At 34.8% G+C, this 22,700-nt stretch overlaps 1 protein-coding gene across 6 annotated transcripts in view; it reads left to right on the forward strand.

Moving 5' to 3' along the window:
- Positions 1-22,700, forward strand: part of RALYL (RALY RNA binding protein like) — a 368,805-nt gene that overhangs the window by 253,601 nt on the left and 92,504 nt on the right. Inside the window, exon 1 of one of the 6 annotated variants that reach the window (XM_030971293.1) lies at positions 9,482-9,768. The exons of the other annotated variants lie outside the window; for them this stretch is intronic. Coding sequence (XP_030827153.1) covers positions 9,732-9,768 — 37 coding nt within the window. The 5' untranslated portion in view covers positions 9,482-9,731. Of the gene's footprint in view, positions 1-9,481; positions 9,769-22,700 lie in introns of those variants that run through there. 6 annotated transcript variants of the gene reach the window in all.

Here is a 22,700-nt window from a genome sequence, read left to right on the forward strand (position 1 = left end):
TGTGCTTCAAATGTTTGACACCCTTACCAAAAACAGGTGAACATATTTAAAGCATTCCAGTGAAAAAACGTTAAATGCTATATGATACTATGATGTTATTATACCAGCCTTGATTTGAGTTTAAAACAAAACCCAATAATTTGGCTTGCTATATGCACAGTGGAAAAAATCATGTTTCCATACAGGATCCAATTGTCTCAGAAATTGTCTCTGAATCAGTTGCAATTTTTAGAGAAGTTGACATATAGCTGGTATATTCTAAAATCTGAATTAATTAATTCAGTGCACTCAAAATGGACATAATCCCACCAAAGACATGCAGTCTAATTTGGACTATGAAAAAAGTGCTTCCTCCCCTGCCATCCACCAATCTTATGAAGACATTAAATAAATTACATTAATAATTTTTATTTAACAACTCTTTCTTAGCCCTTTCCCCACACTGCCACCCCACACAAACACATGCACATGAACCCTTAAAAAAAACACAACAAAATGTTTGAGTAGTTGTGGAGCTGGAGTCATTCTGGTATTTCACAATTCCCTGTAATTCAAAGGATGTTGTCTTATGTGTGCCAAAAGCGCATCCTTTAGCATGGTCTGGTGGTGAATTGCTACAATACAGCTTTTTCCATCACTTCAAAAATCAATCTTCTTCTCATCTCTTTTAAAGGCCTTACTTGCCCTCTCAAGCCAGCGATTGTACTGATTGATTACAACTAAAATTGTCCTGAGTCCCCCACACTGAGAAAGATGCCATACAAAGAGAAAAGAAAGCAGAACATTTTCATCTTTCTCTTGATTGTTGTAAAAAAGTATTAGTCTGAAATGAAAGGTTGAAGCAGCAACTGTTTATTGGTTGTGCCATAAAGCATCATCAGTTTGCATTGCTGTGAGCCCTAAATTGATATTTTAGGGGCCTCATTTATTCACAAGAGGCTCTTTCTCAAGCTCCCCCTGTTCTGTTTTGGACACAGAGGGAGACAACATTCACTGCACTGAAGAACTGAAAATGCATTCTGAATCTGAGTTCAATCTGTTCCAATGAACATATAAAAACTTTAAAATAGGACGTCATAGTGCAATGGTGATGACAGCAAAGGGTTTCTTCAAATGGTTATTCCTGAAAAACCTGTTTGAAGTATTCGAGTACTTAATGCTTGAACAGAATCAAGGGACCTGAATTTGAGGTCTATTTTTGAAATATTCTTGGGTTATTCAAGAGTGGATTCTGTTCTCTAAGTTTGTCCCATTGAATTTAGCATGGTGAAGTGTTTCATCAGCGTGATAACTAAAACCAGCGTGAAAAGGAAAACAGGGCAGCATTTTATTGCATGGCTCTCCAAATTGAAACAGATATCATCTGTTTGGAGACTATGACACTGTGGGTGTAATTCCCATTAAAAACAACTTTTTATTTGGAGGTGGAATGATTTTGTAACTTTAGCAGAATCATGACAGATTAATAGAACTTTCTTAAATTTCTCATGAAAACTAACCCATATTCAGCACTCTATTTCTCTAGAAATTATATGTAAGAACATTTTGTATTAAATCCACAATTAAGTGCTTGATACACAATTAAGCACTTGGTAGTCTGTTAAAAGCCTAATTTTTTTTATTGGATTACAGCTGCTTTGGCCCCACATCTGGTGTTTGTCTACTGTTCTATATTTGCAGTATTCTGAGATGATAGAAACTGGTCCCTGTTAGAGGCACCGTGACTTATTTCAGATTTAACAAGGAAGAGAAAATTCTAACACTTGGTATCTTTATGACAGTTTTCCACAAGAATAAAAAAATTAACAAGTGAATAAAAAGTATTACATTTTGAAACATTAATTCTAGGTATGTTAGGATTGTTTCAAATACCTACTTAAGTTTTTAGTGTGGTCATAATTAAATTGATAACATTGTTAATTGTCAATTGATAATTGATAAAAATTGTTCTCTTAATAGACATTTTTCTAAAATTTGATATTTAATTAATATGGTCCCAACTACAGGTCTATGTTTGTCCTCTACTTAGGAAATTCAGTGAACTCTAACTTTGGCATGTTGTTGTAATATATTAAAGATTATGATCATCTAAAGGATTACTGTGAGGTAGAATATAAGGAATGTTTAATGGTATTATGCTCATATATTAGAATGCTAAGACATAGTTTAATGATCAGAAAAGTTGACATCACTTCTTTATACAACATCTGCATTCTTTACCACAATAATGTAAATTCTAAAGACAATATGGTTTTGTGTGGAATCAGTTATATTTGGACAAAAATTTGGAATACAAACCTAACTCTTTTTAATGGAAAGGAGGTGTGCTTAGTCCATAATCTGTGAAATTTGACCCAGACCACCACTTAGGACTGTCTCAATTGTTAACCAGAGGTTTAGAAATAATGTAAAAGTAACTAAGTATTGTTACTGGATGGTGAAAATCTCATCAAGATCAAATACAAGATAACGAAAGTCCCAGCCAAACTAGCAAGCAAAGCATTTTAAAAACCAAATTAAAACTTATCAAGGTTAGTTAAAACAGATAAAAATAACGTGGATAAAATAAAATTAAAGCTAAGATGAAAAGAAGCTTGGACTTAGGAAAAAAAGCCCCAAAATATTAAAATTGCTCAAAACCAAAAGGAAACTGGCCAAGAACAAACCCATCAAGAACTGAGATGGATTAGGAAAGAAACTAATCTAGGATGGGACGAGCACACTTATATCTAACGAATGTGTAAAGTAAGTGAAACGAGTTAGAACATAATTCATCTGAGATTGATTTACCATCTTTTCCACTTGCCAAAGCAGAAGGGAGGATGTTTTTCCACTATAGAAACTACCATATAGAATATCTAACTCTGAGCCTGAAGTTTAATTGATTTTTTTCAGACATTTCAGAGAGGAATATTTTATTGTACCTGGTTTAAAATAACAGAGAAATATTCCTCAGATTAAGAAAGCTTAATGCTATCATTATCAGTCTTAAGGGACCTGTATTTTTTTGCGTACAGTACTTTTTTGGAAGAACTATCAGGTGTTCATAACTGTATTACTTGTTTCTGGAATAGAGGAAATAACAGAATTGGACAAGTTTCGCTTAAGGGTTATATAAGGACAATGTGGACAATAAGGTGTGGGTTAAAGCTGTGAAAATATCAAGCTCTAGAGCCCCTGTCAATCTTTGGAACTGGTGAGAATGCTGTGGGGCAACTCTTGGTGAAGAAAACATCACATTCTGAGTTGTAAAGTGAAGGTTCAAGCTTACAACATATAGATTCATTGCAGCTGCTCTGAATTTGTGGAAGTTACTCAAATGTAATTGAGGACACATTGTAATTCTGGAAGATGTTCATAATGTGTATCTGTAGGTGCCTGAGTTATCAGACCAGAGTCTGTAGCTCCAAAGGTACAGAATATTGACACCTTAATGAAGGGATGGGACTACTGTCGGGCTAAAAACAATTTATTACTCAGATAAACACCAGCTTCAAAGGCTGTGGGATTTTAGAGGAGCTAGAAGCCAGCCATAGCTCAAAGCCACAAGGTAGTTACAAAGCAATATATAACATTCTATTCCAATGGAAAATTGCCACAAAGTTTATTTTGTTTTTGTAATCTTTACTTAATTCTGCTGCACTGCATGTACTTTTATGCAATTGGCTACTATTACATGTACACATCTATACTTCTATTATAACATGTAAACTCTTAACTTACTCTATAGAGTTATATTACTACACTATAAAACTCTTCACTATCTTACTCAATACAGTTTCTTACTTACTTAAGGCATATCCTTACTTGCAACTATAGGAACTTAGATTTATAATTTTTCTGCTTAATGTCTGTGTACTTTTATTTTTACATCAATCCAAGCTTCTTCCAAGGCTGCAAATCAAACCCTTCATTATCTGTGTAAGTTTCTATCTTTTAATTTCTTACACAGATCAGGGTTCAACCACTGGTGATCTCATTCATTCCCAGCTGAAAAAGCTGCTCCAGCATTAAGAGTAGAGGTTTGTTTTTCAATATTCCTTAAAAGTAGATACAGGACATTACATGCTTCACACTTGCTGGTGTTAAGTAGCCCATGACATACTAGTCTCCCCCTGCCTGAAATAGTCTGTTAGATTTAGGGATGCTGAAGGACTAAGATGGACTAAATCTTGGCCAGTGCTGAATCTTATGACAGTTGATATTGAATCTGGGCAAATGTGATCACAAATAAGGCTTGGAAAAAACTTCAAGTTGTCATTTTATCTATCTCTTCTGAAGGCTCCTCTGAGATACCTAATGTGTTATAAATCCTTTAGCAAGCCCTCTTATGCTTGCCTTTAACAAACTTGGTTTCCAAAAAAATGATTTAAATCTTTGTTTTACAGACTCTATTAACATCTAGACAGAGAAAATGGCTTATTCATGGCTTTTTTCCATCAAATTTTTGTTCAAGGACAGTTAAAAAGTAACTCTACTCGCTTGATTTAGGGTTTTCTCCTCGAAAACTTTTTCATATTTTGAAACTCCTTTCTTTAATAATAGATAACAATTTCACTTTTAGATAAGCACATGTTGATTCCAATGTTATATTTGTAGGAAGTGACACATTAAACCTTGGGAAATTATGACTCACAGAAAAATATCCAAATGTATTTCTAGTGTTCTTGTTGGAGGAATGAGAACACGCTGGGAAATGGGCAAGGGCCATGAGGAACAGCCAGTTTGAGCTCCTACCTGAGAAAGAAGGTGTCAGGCTTTGTTTAAAATCTCTGTGATCATATTGTTAAATTCTTATAGTGACATCTGATAAAAAGAGCACAATCTAATGAGGGAAGCTTGACAGTGAATTCCTTAAAGACTAAAGATAAATGCTACTATAACAATGAGACAAATGAAATACTAGTGAAAAAGCTTCATTGAATAAGAAAAAATTACCCATGGTGAAAGTAGGACCAGTACCATAGAGGCTTTCTCCTGCTATCTAAAAAGGAATCTTTTGTGGTGAAGTCATTACTGTCTGATAGCACTGAAGAAAAGTAAAATGGGTCAGCAAAAATGTAGAAGATAATAGAGAAAAGAAACAGCCAAAGTTTTCTTAAAATCAAACAGCTCCAGAAAAAAAAATTCTTCTGATTTTTTTTCCCTAAATTACTGGATTATGTAAATGGTGTGAATGTAGCAAATTTTATTCTAATGCATCATTTGATAAATACATGAGGTCTTTGTGAAATCTTGCAAACTGTATATTCTTCTGAATACAAACACTGGAGCACAGCAAAAAGCAACAGAAAAAATGGAAGACTTATGAAACACTTTAACTGCATTTTGTCTTTTGTAAAGAGGAGGATTGCTGATTTGAAAGTGTTATGATAAGTTGTTTCTCTTTTATCCAGACAATTTCTTAATACACACAGCTGTGATTATGTACTAACAAATAGAGGCCTCTTTGAACATATTTACAAATTCAGTTGCACATCATTTTCTCTCTCCATATAATTGCTCCTACAGTCAATCACAGTCTTGCAGGGTGAAGACCTGAGAGGTAAAGTTGAGAACACTTAGAAACAATGACCCTAAATATAAAAATGCTAGAGAATAATGGCAATCATCAGAGAGAGGTTTGAATATAAACTCTTTGGGCAGGGTTTACTTGCCTAGATATTTGCCTAAAGTCACATAAGAGAGTCTTGGCTTCAGAAGGGTGCTCCAGAAGGTTGTAGGATTTCCACAGGTGCTGTGCCATATTTTCTGGCTCTGTGTGAATGTCTCAGATACCATAAATCATTGAACTAGTGCTAGACATGAATGTTTAGGCAGTGAAATTGAGTCCTTTAATCTACAGCCAACCTATTAATAAACCTTTTCCTTCTTTGGCACTGTCAATGGTCTTTATTTCTGATATGTTTCAGGAATGCTAGACAGCTTTGTTGCGTCCTGAAAAACATTTTTGTAACACCTTGATTTTAACTTACAGTTGTAGTCATGACATGTACAAATTTTGCTCCTTCTCATCCAACTTGCCACTGTTTCTGCAGTATTTTACCAGTGTTAGGCAGGGTTGGTTTGGCCAATATGTTAAGCTCTGTCCTCATTACATCATAAAAAGAATATCTTATAAATCTGCCTGATTAACTAAGTGATATTTCTTGTTAAGGTGAATTTTATTTATCTAATATTACAACATTTATAAAGCAACATTGTCAGATATCTGTATAAGTATCAGTAAAAGGTGCACATACATGATTTTAATACATCAATAATTTTATAAAGAAGGGGTTATTACTTGGAGAAGGTTAAACATTGATGCTTACATATATCCTTTATTCAAAGAAAAAGCTAATTCATATTCAGAGATGTAATATTTTCTTAGATGACATCATAAAACGAACTGTAGTGGAAGCTATAAAAGATTATTGTCTGAGAAGACTCTTTGGGTGTGCTAAATTAGACAATGAAAGAGAGAACAGACTTTAGCTTCCTTCACCTTCATTTTCTGCCTAAGATCTGTTCATTAAAAATATAATTGGGCATACCACCTAGGCAAAGTGTTTATTGATGAGTAATATGTGAAATTCATGTTTGCAGTTATATGTTTAAAATATCTGCATTTTGTTTCTTCTCTTCTTCTTCTTAAAAAAAGAGAGTTTGATAAATTTGTTACAGTATTCAAAGAAAATTTTGGGACCTTATTATTGGGACCTATAAAGCGGGAAGGAGAGAAAGACAAGAGGTGTTATGAGATGTGCAGATGTGGACATTGTCAATTCTTTTACCACCAGCAACAATGACTGACAAAATTCATTCCAACATACTGTTTAAATAACATTTAAACTGTTTCAATCATGTAAGATGCATCCTTATAGAAAAGCAATAAGTTTAATGTGATCAGGTGATTTTTTGTTGCTCATATGTTCCATTCATTTCTTCCCACCTCACTAAGCTGGTTACATTTAACCAGCCATATGCCAGATTCTTACTTTTTTCCAAGGTGTAACACTGTGAAAGTGAATTTTAAAATCTCCTAGCAGAAAACAGTAATACAGAAATACAGGAAGATGCTGTGCCCACTCAAAGCTAGCCAGCACATTCAAGGTGTGGGGATTTTGCAATATTTTCTCATGAAAAGTCCTACAGTGATTTGCCAGACAGATTATATTTATTTTTAGCAAATGTCTTTCACTGCACTGAAGAATCAGAGTTCCAATTAACACAAAGAAAAAGACAATAAAGGCTGTGCTCTCAAGGATCATTGATTTAAAATAAATTAATCCTTACCCCATGAAATTCCCATTTAGTTTAATTTTTTATATTATACCACTGCCAAGATATTTCCATATAAATACATGTTGTAATAGAATAATGCATGAAAGAACAGTGGAAAAAATATGCAAGTTGTTGTAGGTGCTGTATATTAGACAACATTGAGAGTTAGTAATATATGGCTAGGTTAAACACAGAATAAAAATTGGGGGGAAAAGTAGACATTGATAACAAGACAAAGATCTAGGCTTTTTAATTACAATCTAATGTGAGCTGAGGAAAAAAATTGGAGACATGTTGTGAAATCAATGAAACAAGGAAAATTTGAACTGAATAATATGTTTGGGAGCCTTCAGGTAGAAGAAGGAAGAGAGCAACAAATGAAAAGATTGCTACATGAACCAGCAAATTTAAAGGGAGACCACAGATCTCTGTAGTTAAAGTCAGATCACAGATCTGATTTGGCTGCAAATTTACTCAGTGGGAAAATTGAACAGGGCGACTGTAGAATTATCCTCAGTTCATATAAATTGGTGCAAAAATATTGACTTCAATGGATATTAACTACGCAATGCTATTTGACTATAAGGCCTCCAGGGTCTTTCTATATGGTGCAGATATTTTGTCTGCTGCCATGTTTAGCAATTATACTAATTTTTTCCCTTCCTGTCACTTTTGATTTGTTTTGCAATCTCCCACCTTTCTGCTGACCTCAACATTTGATATGGTGTAATCTCAAGTCTGGTATTTTGAGACAACTGTGGGTGAAATACTAAAGAAATCTAAAAAAATTATCCATTGCTTTTGCTTTCCTCAGGCTACACTTTATCCTCAGCTTTGCTGATACAAATCCAAAGCAAATGAAAACGTATGTGGTCAGATTTTGACAGAAGGAGGAAATTAGATTAATAGAGCAATATAAATTAAAGATTTCGCTTCAGTAACTAGAGGCGTGTCAATATGAGGATTTGTGACTACTGAACAACTGAAAGGAGAATTAAATGGTGCACATGGTGCACCATGTGTACCATTTAATGGTTATATGGAGATATAAAAATATATCTGATATATCTGAGAGGTAAAAAATTATGAAAAATTTAAATGTAGGGCAGGCAGATTGAAAGAGACATTTCTTTTAATTTCTTTTAATTGTTTTTCATTAGAAAAGTAACTACAGGTCAATGTTTTAGATGAATGCTACCAAATTGTTCCTCTTTGACTGAAAAATGAATGATCCATGAACACCAAATATTATTGTTTTTTATGTAAGCCAAAGATATTATTTTTTTTATTTCTTTGAGTAGTTTCGGAGCTGCTGTCTAAATATGTATTTTAAGCAGGAGAAAGAGTACTATTACCAGTTTTCAAGACATTTCAGTGATTCTACTTTTTTTCCTTAGATGCTTCTGTGTTTGTGCTATCTGGGTTTAAGATGGCAAGCAGCTCAAAATAAAAATTTCCTAAAACTTTAATAAAATTGAGTGAATATATTTTTTAAAGACAGACTTATTGCTGAATGACCTGGAATTTCTACTTCTTTTCAACTCCATTATTGCCACTGGGATCTTCTTGACTGTAATCTAACCAGAATGGCAAATACCAACTCCAATCTCCTCAACACAGCAAAAATTTCCTCACCATTCACCTGTTCCATTTAGAAAGATATCTGGATTGTTTGAAATGGTGATATATGTAGATGATCATAAAATACTGTCACTTTATCCCTGTGACCTTCTGATTCAAAAGACTAGAGAGCAGTGAAGAAGCTACAAAAATGAACCATCAGCAAAATGTTATTCGAATAGCTTTCCCCAAATTAAATCATTGAAAGGTGATGCAGAAGTAAATATAGGTATGAAAAAAAATAATTTCATTTTATAAATGAATATTATATAAATTATATATTTATAGAATAATCTATTAATGAGGTCCAACATGCAGTCAGGATTTAATTGATCAACATGTGTTGATTGTTTTAATAGTAATTTGGAAATGTAATTGAAATGAAAATGTAACCAAAAATATTTTAACATACTCATATGCATAATTCTAAAACCTCTCAATGGAAAGTTAGTTTCTGTTAGTTTATGAGGTCATTTATACAATTTTGATTATGTCAGGGCTTTTTCAAGGAATCTTGATTTCAGACCATTGCATAGCATATTACCCCACTTTGTCTGATTACATGATTCTATCTGTGTTCCGGATTTTTATTAGCTGGTATCAAACACATTTGAAAAAAAGTATGAAAATAAATATGTTTTGTCTCTGAGCCTTGTAATAGAAAAAATAGCTAGAGCCAGTAGCAGCTCCCCTGGATTTTAGGAGAATGGTATTACCCTGCCTTTCTCCAAGAGATTGCTGGTTACCTTCTGTCAGTGAGCAACTGTCTCGCTGCAAAGCAGGAGCACGATCTCTTTTGTCTGTGGTCAAGGCAATTATTTCTTAGAAAGTGGAATTTCTTCACAATGACTATGTACAAGAGCAAACGCAGAAACCAAAGATGTAAGTAAATTATAGTTTTTTTAATATTCTTACAGAGGAGGGAAAATAAATCTCCAGTTTCATAGAAAACCATGTTTTACTTTACCCTGCTTTGCTTGAATTATACCAGGAAAACAGGAACAGTATTCCATGCCAATTATCCCACTGTTTCCTCATATTAGGTGCATGAAAGAGCTTTAAAATGAAAGGGAAAAAAAAAAGCTCACTTGTTACCATGGAAACGCTCAGAAAGTGATTGCTTGACGGCATCAACAAAGAAACAAAGATTAAATATAAGTTTAGTTCAAAAGAGCAACCTTTATTCAGGGCTTAATTAGTGGCTAGCTGTGACCTTTGATTTCATGAGGCTGACATGCTTTCCCCTGGTGGATTTTTTTGTGTGATTTGCATTAAGAAGACAGTGATAACAGAACTTTAAGGGCAGTGATTTTATTTTCCTATATCACAACTTTCAGAATTAACTAGTTTGCTAGCAGAGGAAAAGAGAAGCTTGCATGTGTGTCTGCTGTGCCTTTACAACACTCCAATCCTGAAAATTCACTGGCTTCTTAAGGCATGACTTTCCAGTCAAGCACCTCTTTGACTTTTTAAATCGTTACGGCATCAGAAGGGGGAATTTCAGTATCAATATTGCCTCCTCTGGAAGCTTATGGAACAGGTGACTGAGGCAAGTGAAAATGTGCTGTGGGTCAGGTCATGAAGTATCTGCTGCTCTAAGAAAATCTAGTAAAAGGCTGAGTTATGAAGAGAGAGCATGTCAGAAGCTGTGAAAAAAAAGACATTCCTCTAAGAAAAATGCCATATACACACTCTGTTTTCGGGGAGAGGGCAGGAGGGGCAGAATATCGAATTCAAAACCAGATAAGTTTGGACTTCATTTGGACAGGAGCATTGCTAGGGTTCAGAGGGATATATACAGCTATATCACTGACCTCAGTTTCTGGTCCTTGTAGATTAATCAGTGTAGCTGTCCTTCAGTTTGTCTTGCTCAAAAGAAAAGGATGTGCTGAATGTAGAAAGTTTAGCAGGACAGATCTCTGCTAAAATCTCTGCAACAGAAATCAATCATCTGCATCACATTCAACAAAATAAATTATCATAAATTTTCATAGCAGCAATAGAAGAAAATTATTTATATACGGGCAAATTATTATTAATCTAGCTCTTTTTAATGTATTAATTACTCTCACCATTATTATGTAAACCATGAGCTCTTTCTATACCCAGCTGCATTCTTGCAATCTCTCCTGTCCAAGCCTGGTTATAGTGTACAATAAAAAAATTTGTGCTGGGGTAGATGAGTTTCAAGGGGTTTTTGTTGCAAGGATACAGTAATTCACTAAAATGGCACAGGATGCTTCTAAGAATGCTTTTTTGAATAGAACCTTGCTTTCACCCCTACTGACCCCAAGGAAAATTTGTGATTTGTCCAGAGGCAAAAAACCCCAATGAAACATGATCAGAATTCATACTGTAATTATGAGGGTGGATGTTGCAATGTTTTCTGTTCTAAAACTGTCTTCAATTTTAAGATCCAAATCTAGAAAATATCTCAAGATTACATACATATTATATTAATTACATATATAGGCATATATATTATACATATATAGGTACGAGTACTGTATACATGGATGCTTCATTAATACATTAGCTAATTAGTAACTGAAATAATCCTAACAAACAAACAAAAAAGAGTACTTTTGATAATGCTCCTGTTTGTATCATTCAAAGGCTTTTTGAAGGATAGATTTAATCTAAGCAATTTTTATTCTGAAATATAAGGAATTATGGTAGCAGCTGCATTAAACAGTAGGTAGGTACTACATTTTCTGTGCATTTCTGGTGCCACTTAATAAAACATAAGATGTTGAGTATATAATAGCCAGTATATGTGGAATAAACCTTGGGATCCATACCTCCTTGCTATCTCTCACTACATCTCATTATCACACCTGAACTTGTGGCATAAAATGAAAGTGAACCTTGTGGCTTTTTCCTATTCACAGAAATTATGCTTCTGGATTTCATACACTCCTTAGAGCACTCTAACCATTGCTTTCCAATCCTCTTTTTTAATGCTTTAAAAAAGTTATAAATGCATTCTGTACTTAATTCAAAAGCTCATCTGATAAGAGAGGAAGATAGAAAACATAAAGATATGATGGCATTTTTCTAATGCAAAATAGAAGTAATCTCCATATCCAATTTCTATCTCAGGTACAAAACTGTGGCTAGAAGAATACATGAAAAAAAATGTGTTTACCTACCTGTCTGTAAGAATGGGATGGAAGTTTCCTATGCATATTTTCAGCTACAACGTAATACATAAATCTTCTAACTTCTAAGCTAATCTTAATGTTTTTCTTTCCTCGTAACTTTGAGCTCAATTGTAGAAAACTGGCCCTTATATTAAATACTTAGTATATTTTATTTATTCCATAAACATTGTAACTTACGAGGATTAAAACAACTATCACAACTAATTGCAAAACTTGTCTCACTGAATAAACAAAATTCCAATGAAGGCTATTTCTGTATGATTATGTGTATCTACCTCCCGACAAATACAGAGCCTCCATGCATACATTTCTCTGCACAAGCAGATGATAAGATGCTTGATCCTTCAGGATGCTTGATTCAGGATGTTATCTAGGTGATAGGCTGATTTCTCATTTCATTGCATGGGCATAATGGCTGAGTGAGGGGAAACCATCATAGCCAACAGAGTCTTGTTACTGGGCACTGGTAAATGTGTGATGGTAGAGTTTTCTGAAATAAAACCTTGGAATCTTAGACTGTCCTACTTTGGGGCTGCTGGGGAAGATGGTCAGGAAAAGTATTGCAGTAGGCTGCAGTGCAGCTGTGGGTTTTCTTCATGAGAGGCAGCCATCCACAGTCCCACCTTCTGGAGACACCATGCTTCCAGGCGTCCTCTCCCAAACTGAGCAGCAGACATTCCATTTCGCATTACAATCTTTCTTTTAGCCTTCACAGGAAGGCTATTACAGGAATCAAGGAAAGCTACTATCCCTGAAGAAAATAATATTGGAAAAAACTTACTTACCTATAAAGCAACTTTAAGAAACTCTCATTATTCTTATTTATTGGTTGTTTGTGTAGCTTGACAAGACAAATCACCACAACCTTGTGAAGGGTTCTGCATGAAGAGATGATCCTTAATATTTCTTTGGTCTAACACCATAAATTTGACTCAGAAGAAATGCAAGTGGAGAAAAATAGAGTAGTGGCTAGTGTGGCAGGCAGATGTATTTTGGGGAAGGTGTGCACCACAGGAGCAACACCTAGGAGGAAATGGCAGAGTGCTGCCAGAGAGATGCCAGTGCTGCCAGAGTGCTGAACTGGGGATTGGAAAGGTAAAGGAAGGATGGAGAAATTAAGGGGAAAAAATAGAATTTATCTCTTGCTTTCTTCAGTTTCTTGTTTTCAGTGTATCATGGGACCTCTCACACATGTCAGCAATAACAGTCAGAGCACAATGGCAGCTGAGGCGAAGATCTTTTGAATATTGGGAACCCTTGATAAAGTCAACAGCTACCATAAATGCAGCCACAGATACTGTCCCTTTCCAGGGTGCTGGAAATTGAATTCCCAAGCTTGTCCATTCCAATATGAAGAATCCTGTCAACATCAAATGTCCCCTGAAATTGTGCTCCAAATGCATTAATGACTTCTGCCATGTCTTGATGGCCATGTAATGTCTGCAGGTGCTACCTCATGTATGTTTGTGAAGAATCCTTGTCTTGCTGAAGAAAGAGTTTTGTGTATACTGATAAAGATGAGAAATTCTATGAAATTCCAGTTTGAAGGAGTAATTTGGACGATCTGAATTCTTTGGTCTATTGCATTGTCTGATATATTTTCTTTCATTGAGAAGGCCCCACTTGCAAATCTTCTTATCACAGATTTACTGTTCTTATGTTCTTTGTCACCCCTTACAGATGGAATAACCACTTTCAAGCTTAAAGAACTCAGTTGGCATCTGTTAAGTCATCTTATATTACAGTTTGATCAGCCCATCATTACTTCCATCTTCTTTTTGCCTCTTAGGGCAGTAAAGAGGCCTCAGTACTGAGGCTGTTGCTGCTCAAAGAAAACAGCAACCTTTAATATAGTGTGTGCTGGAGGTAAAGTGACAGGAAGACCAAATCTCATTGGGGAAAACAAGTGTAGTTACTGACCAGATACATATAAGAAAACTCTGCCTCTTTCCTTAAAACATCAGAGACCTAGACAACAGGGGAATATCTCTTCAGCATGGTATTGAGACAGCTTTCTTCGTGTAAAGCTATCCTGGAATAGCCCCAGGATATTTCTGCTGCTCCATACCTTTGGAGGAAGTAGAGTTCAACACAATTAAGTGTATCAGCAATAAAGCTGAACAAGAAGAAACACATGATCTCCAGGAATACAAATATCTTTGAATATTCACATCACATGGATAAAATTTTTATATAAATAAAAAATACAATTGTGACTCAATAAGGCAGGGGCTTCCGGGTTAGAAAATTTCTTCTTGTAGCTTTGAAGGGAGCTCATGGTGAGCTGAGAGGGTTGGCTTATTTGAAATTATTCATGCTCATTATTCCCATGTTACTAAGCAGTAAAACTGAAGGTATATGTCCCTGACTGAAACATGTTGTCTAAATGAGCTACAATTTTTTTGACACTTTTTCAAGTATCTGTGTAGACTTCCAAACCATACATGGTTTTTCTGCCTCTAGACAGTACAAATGAATCAAAAATATTGAAAGAGAACTGTTTCATAACGCATATTTTGAGAGGTTAGTAGTCTGACTGAACTCAACACGCACAACTTACATGATGCTTCCAACTGTTTGGCAGGAGTCTACCTCAAGAAGAAGAGTAGAATTTTTCTGCCTGTAGAGGAAATGCTGAAAGTGTGGAGAAAACCTTTACAAATCAAAAGCTTACAATCTGCCTTGAAAAGGGGAGAGAAAGGAATAAACAGTGTAGGTACAGATTCAGAACTGACTTTAAAAGAATTGTCTGAGAGCAGAAGTCAGAACAGCAGAAAGGCAAGTGGAGAACATAACAAAGAAATTCATCCAGCCACTTCAGTTTTATGGAGGAGGAATCTGGGGCAGTAAAAAAGCTTAATAATAGCTTTGACTTCATTAAAAGATTATGGTTTAAATGCTGGGGGTGTTGGGGGAGGTGTCTTTCTTTTGCATAATTTAGTAGAATAGTGGACAATGTACAACAATTCAACAAAAAAAAATCAGAAAGCTAGGGACATCTCATAGAAATGTGTCTGCTATTATTAAGGATCATAAAAAGATGATTATTAAAAAGCATGAACATATGCAAACAATGCAATTTGGATTATGTGATTTGAAGTGCATTAGGGGAATTAGCAAAGGATGTGCCACGCCATTGAACATTTATGTTTGAAAGGTCATTTAAAACTAGGAAGGTATCAGAAATATAGATGTACTACTGGTTTGCATGCACAAATAAAATTCCAGCCTGCACAAACTGGAACCAAACGCTGCTATGTTCATCAACAACACAATTTCTCATTAGTAAAACAGCACTTACTCTGTGTTTATTTTAGTAAAATTTTAAAATTGTTATGACAGCACTCCAATAAAGATCAGACATCTGGGAAAATCAATAAAAAAAACTTGAACTGTATTAAAATAAGAATCATTAGGTTGAAGATAACCATAGTCTGAAGTAATCTATATTGAAAGACAATTCTGATTGTTAACTTGAGCAAACACAAGCCTGGCTGTTAGAACCTAAATTTATATTACTGCAGGCTGATTTAAGATATAAATTTTCTGAGTGTAATCAGTCATAAAATACTAAAGGAATTTGCAGTTTGTCCTCTCCATCATTTAGATTTTGAATACAGATTTCTTATCTATTTTCTAAAGTCTCTTTTAAAGAACTACAGTAAAACCGATTGCAAAGTACCCAAATCCTAGAGTTTGTATGCAAGTTGAAAAGAGTATTATTGTCATAAAATGTCTAAAACCTACAAAACTCTGGAAATCTCAAAGGAACTACAGCCTTCCTCTATTAAGAACTCTATACACTGCTGTAGCATTGCCACCTACCTGCCTATTCAGAAAAAGGGAAGAATCCTTGAGAGATTCAGAACACAGAGAATCTATTCTCCTAAGGGAAAATCTGCTGTTGCTTACTTTCATATAAAATTCTGATTTTTTTTTAGATGAAAGAATTTCATGACTGCGTAGTTGTGCAGTAGAAATCCTGATTTTAAGAACAATTTTCTTTTTGCTTTTTTTTTCTGATCCAATTTTTTCATATTGCCTTAAATTTACTTTCTCTGTAGGAACAGCACAGGAAAGAATACCTCCACCTGACCTCCAGCACAGGTCTTAGCATCAGACAAAACCTGTGTCTGCCTCTTTTCATAATCAAAACTATTGACAGGATGAAAATCCCAATCTTTGTGAGAGATTCAACCTTTTTTTCAATAAATGAATGAAAGTTTTAGCATTAAATATGTTTTTCACATTAAATATGAAAAATAAAAAAACAAAGAACTTTGTATTTCAGTGACATCCCTCCAGCTTTGACCAGTCATAACACCAAGCACAGTGCGTCTGGTGACACCCCCAGAAGGAAAAACCCCATAGTTTTAATAAACATCTTTCAAGTACCTCAAAATATTAACCCAAATCTGATAAGTCATCAAAGGTATATTTACTGGTTGTAAAGTATCAGCCAAGACCTAAATGATGCATAAAGTCCATCATTTTTTTAGCAGTTATATCTTCAAAATTCTTCAACAGTAAAACTCAGATACATTTCTGGGGGTTACTTTTGAAACATTCTCCCTCCTTCCTCTTTGCACTTCCCCAAAGGGACAGAGATCTCAGACACATTAAAATGACACTACAATGTGAGCACAAAAGACCAATATTTAGCCTCTAGGTCCTATGAAAGCATTCCATGTCTCATTTTTACTTTTCAAAAGTTTATAGTTTTGGTCATAAATTTCTATTTTTCTCCATCTAATTTTTTTTTAATTTTTAGTTCATTAAACATTCTGAAAAACAGGCTGCATTGTCAGTAATAACCATAATTATAATGACAGATTATGGTTATAGATTTTTCTGTCCCCGTCCTTGTCCCTGTAAATAAGATAGCATCTCTTCCACATCGTCCTTTCCAGAAGACAGCAGCTATCTCTAGAATCTACTTAAATTTCCCACAAAATAAAGTTTGCCAAGGGCTACTTTTCACAATACATAAATAGAGAAATAAGGAATACATATTTTATCTTAAGCCTTCTTTTGACCCTGGTGAGTTAGAAACTGCCTTAGAAAATCATCCCAGTATACTTCTTCAAATACAACACCCATTGTCCTCCAAATTGCTGGTATCTGTCTCATTAATAGTGTCTGAAGACAATTCTATTGCTGATTATGGTTTACCTCCAGGACTGTCATAAAGCTTGAGCTAAGAACGGCATTCTAGCCTTGTTTTACTGCTTGCATTCAGATATTATTTACTTAGGACTGCCAGAAGGTTTAGCACAGCTGTTTATAACACTTTGATTTTGCCATATTTTTATTGTGTAACCACAGGGCAACACGTGCTATCAGCAGAGAGCTGAAAACTAATCCCAGAAAGTCTCAAAAATCAGAAATCATGTTTATTATTTTGAAAATGATCTTTAAGTTTTCATGGAATTATAGAATGGTTTGGGTTGGACAGAACTTTTAAGATCATCTGATTCCAACCTGTCCCTCACACAGACAGGGACTCTCTCCACTAGATCAGGTTGCTCAGAGACCCATCCAATCTGGCCTTCAACCATCTTCCTTGAAGGAAAAATGCTTTTATTAAACATGTAGTCTACAATTAACAAAAAAATATCAGATAGGGAATGGTAGGGTAAGGGAGGTAATGTCCTGCTTCCCCTCAGTGGCTGAACTAAAAACCAAAGAAAATCTCAGTGGCTTAGTACTGGTCACTTGTAAAGTAGGATGCCTGACCTGAGAAATAGAAGGATATGTTATGATTTCATTTCAGATACTTGATTTAATGAACCTTTCCATTGGGTATAATTTTACATCACCTTATATACATTTACAACAATACTTCTACATTACATTATCACAGTTACATTACTGAGTCCATCCCCTCCAGAGGCTTTTCCTGAAGCACACAGCCAGAAGCACCTGAAGCTAATCCAGCAGCAATCCAATGAAGGATACTGCTACTAAATTGCTACAGAGCCCTGGCACATCCATAGCTTCTCCAACCCTCTCCTGGGGTCTGTATTCTTCTGGGATTATCCCCTCCAGAGGAACTCACCATCCTCTTCTGTGACTCTCTTGGTCCTCACCCTCCCCCAGGGTCCTCTATCCTAGTTCTTACCTTCTAACCCACCCCCTGACTCCACTCTTTTTATGCTACTTGTTCTTAATTGGTTATAGGTGTGTATGCCACTTGTTCTTAGTTGGTTACAGGTGTGGGCTGTTCCTAGCAATCAGCTGCAACTCCTTTTGCCCCCCTACAATTTTATATTTTCAATTTAAGATATTTGTTAAGCATTAAGCCTTATAAAGATGGACTCATGCTGGTATGGATGTAGTTTAAACACACTTTTCCTAACTCCAATACTTCTTAAAATGATTATTTTCTTCAATCATGTTTCAATATGTTTGTCTACAAATCACTTTTGTGAGAGTAGAAAATCTGCCAGACTTTTAGCACTGTCCTTACATCCTTGGTACTCTGAGATCAGCTATTTAGAAAGAAGCTCTTACAGTACCAGTCCCCAGTAATGTATACATTAATATATCTATATAAAAGTAGTCTGGGATGTGCCACACATGCTGCATTGCACTTCACTTGGCAGTGATCAGCCAATAGATTTTTCACAAATAGGACATAAAGCATTTTTTCTGAACTAGTTTCATTAGTGAGTAGCCAGACAGGCAACAAGTAGATTACACATAGCTACCAGTGCCCTCTCTAATAATTTGAGAGCAATCATGCAATGATTTGAATTTTTTTATATAATCTCAGACAAAAAAAATCTGAGCATCTTTGCAGAAATTAATGCATATGACAGAGATATTTTGAGTGAATTTTTAGCATATCTTGACTATCACACAAAAACTGGTGTTAACACTCATGGTCAAAATTCGCCTCTTAGGGTTCTTTATAATGTCTGTCAAAAAGAAAATATTTTGCTGCTATTCACACATATTTTGCTTATACTTATGAAAGAACCCCCAAAAAGTGGAAAATTATTTTTTTCTAGTTTAGAAAGTATTAATATATGTGGTTTTATGATGTATGTCCTATACGTGAGAACAATCCCTTCCATGATTAATTGAAAATTCTTTTTGTCCAGATTGATATTGCTGTAGCAATGCTAGGAACATTTTTGAAAGTAAACATGAAACCTTTTATATTTCCCGTTTTATTAGATGGGTTTTAACCAGGATATATTAAGAAATATTAGAAGGACAATATCTCGTTAAATGCAGGGTCATTTGGATTGATCTGCCTACAAATACTGCTTGAATTTCCTTATTGCAAATGTTTTTGCAGTCACTGTGAAATCTGGTTTCATTCTTCCTCTTCCTAAAAATACATGCGCATGTGCATTTACATCTTTTTTTTTCACCTTCTCCTGAATATAAATACACATTTTTACATTAACCAAGACTGCTTATTATAATTCAGTTTCAAAATATTTGAAAGCCCTACATAAAATGTGCTGCTAGTTATGCTGGAGAACATGTTTACATTTACACTTAAAAACTGCTTCCACAGAATGTACTGTATGTATTCAAACAAAAGATATCTGCTACAGAATTATCTATATTTTGCTAACTGGTCAGTTACTCTCCAGAGATACCATTAGCTCAAATAGGTATCCTGAAGCACCTAAAGTGTCTAGTGAAAAATTTTGCTTGCTAAAGAAGTTGTGCATATATAAAAGAAATGCAGACTTATGGCTGGGGGGTGAGAAAAAACCCCATACATGTAATTTGTCCTTATTTTATGAAAAAAAGGTTATGCTGTGAATAGTCAGGTTACATGTAAGTGATATGCATTAAAAGCCATGGCTGTCAGGCATCAGAGACCAGAAGAAAGAAATATTCAGTGAGCATTTTCCAACTAACCCCTCTTAAAAGTCCATTTAGCAATTGGGCGTTTAATAGCATATTTTGCCTCTGAGCATCTCCTCCAAGCATTCTTTTTGTTTTATTGATTATGAAAGTTTTGGTCATGCAATAGTGAAATTAATGGCAACCTTCACATTGATTGACATAGCATTGAATCAAGTCTTTGTTGCTTAGAAAAGAGTGACAATTATGTTGTCCTTCATACTGCAGTCACAGAAAACAGCCACACAACGTGCCCTAGGAGCCTTTCTTCTCGGATTTAACTCCAATTTGAAAGAATGTCTTACAAGTGAATGTCTTTTTATTCTGTTTCTTCAGCTGCTTTTTTGGAGCATCTGTTGAAACTGCTATTAAAGTGTCCAATCTACCACAATTTCCTGTAGTTTTTGGCTGAGAAAAAATTAATACAAACACAAAGCTATTGAACTTTGGAGTTTTAGAAACACAAATGTTGCACCATCAAAATGTACTTTAGTCTTGCAAGGAATCTCATTTTCCTACCTGTGACATTTTTAAGTTCACGTCTGCTGTGTACATAAACAATCTGCCAGCTTATTATTCTTCATATATTTACATATAAATACACATGGAGCCAGAATTTAAACTCATTTCTGAAGTCATTTCTCCACAGACTCTTGGTTAGCTAAGCACATCATTGTCTCACCCAACTCCATACTTAGGTCCTTCTCTGTGGAGAGCAGAGTTTAGTAATGGATAAAAGTGAGGATGTCAATGGAGTCCTGTCAATCAACGATTTGGGATACTGGAAAGAAAACAAGTTTGTCTTGTGCTCAAAAACACACCTGTATCCTTTAATTTAGGTCATGTAACTATCCTGTCATTCACAGCAGCAGAAGACAAGTTGTATTTATATAATTTGCAGTCAACTTTAATTACAAAAGAGAATTATTGAATTAGTATATTATGAGACACAACATTTTAGGTAATCCTTGGAAAATTATTTAGTCAGACCTTAAGAATGGACTCTACATGAGATTGACACTTTTTAACAGGCATAGTTTGTTGTTGGGCATTAGCTGTATCTTCAGAGATCTGTCTGCCATGTTGGTCTCTCTTCTCCCCATAGAGGCAAAAGAAACTGCAAGATAGTTTTGTATGTCCTGTATCAGACAGACATTAGTAAAACTTGTGTATATATTTTCAGTCTCTCCTTTCTGAAAAACCACCAGCTGAATTGGTTTAAAACACATTTAGTACAGGAAAAAGAAATGTTTGGCTCTTTTTTTAACAATGACATATTTGGCTGTTCTTCAAGCACATGCAAATTAAGCAGCCAATTTATAAATCCTGCCATAAGTGGGTTTTTTTAAGGGAAGCTACAATGCATTTGGAATACACTCACACTGCTGACTATTATAGTACAAATTTTCTAGACACAAATGACTCAGAAATATTAGGACATTAATGTTATTTAACAATTCATATGCCAGTGCATTGACATGATGCTCTGGGCTCTAGAAAAGATGAGATAAGAAGAAAATAGTTTATGATAGAGTTTGTGTCTTCACTGAAGTTCAAAGGATTTAATACCATCCAATCAAGGTGAAAGATTAAAAAAAGAATATTTAGTGACCTTTTGATGGAGAGCCAAATGGTACTAGTGATCTTTCCATTTAATGCTGTCATGATAGAGTCAGTGATTGAAGGATTTGACCAACGATGAACTAAAGTTATAGAAACTAGAGAAATTCTTGTAATGTCCTTACTAACTAGCTAAAAATAACACCAGCAATAATGATAAAGCTCACTGAAAGGGTCTATAGAGACAAGGTTGTAGCCTATATAAATAAAATATTGTCTGATGCTGTCATCTCTGAATATAAACTCTTAATGACAAAATTCATGGTAGAACAAGATGATTAAAGACTCAGAATCTCAGATCCCTCCATTTCAATAACATAATTTACAACTTTTCTATACCTCCAGTAAGAATTAAGGCACGTATCTCAAATATGCTTTTATTTTCATCTCTTATTAACAACCTATTTCTATTTATACTAGAAACCAACCATTTGTGGCTTGAAAGGAAAAATTTGTTACTTATTTCTTCAAAACTATCCTGCATAATTAAATGCCATTTGAACCTTTATGCATTAATTTATGTTTCATAATCTGTTTCTTGCAATAAGCAAGCACGTGTAAGGAAAAGGAGAAAATGGAAAAAAAACAAGAAACTGGAGCTCAGTTCCAGGCTGTACTGAAAGCATTGTGCTATTGTGGCCAGAAGTTTGCACTCTGGAGAAATAACAGTTCCCTTTTTCACTGTACGAAAAAACAGCATCCTGTTTGTTTTTTGCTTGGAAAAATATCATACACTTGAAGCTCTATCAATGCCCTTCCTGAGAGTATTTGAGATTAATTTTATTCATTTCTCTAGTGGAAGAGTTTGAAAGCTATGTCAGCAATTCTGGTGACATCTGTGATATTTATAAGGCCTGAGAAAGTTGTACTCTGAAGGAAATTGTTAATTATGGACCATAACTTCATCAGTTTTTTTCCTGATGTGCAATCAACCTGCTATTTGTCATGGCCTTAATTTTATGGCATGTTAAGCTGCTACATAGTTTTAAATAATGTGTGTCTAATTAATACTCCTTAACTTCAGCAACACACATGGGCTAATCCTTCTGGCACCTTTCTTTTTTATGAGTGCAATAATATTGTTCCAGTTTGGTACATAACAAGCTTTTTTCTTTTTCTTTGACACACAAATTCAAGCCTTATCTTGTAATGTATAACTAC

The sequence above is a fragment of the Camarhynchus parvulus genome, chromosome 2 (genome assembly GCF_901933205.1).
Source record: "Camarhynchus parvulus chromosome 2, STF_HiC, whole genome shotgun sequence".
Lineage (NCBI taxonomy): Eukaryota > Metazoa > Chordata > Aves > Passeriformes > Thraupidae > Camarhynchus > Camarhynchus parvulus.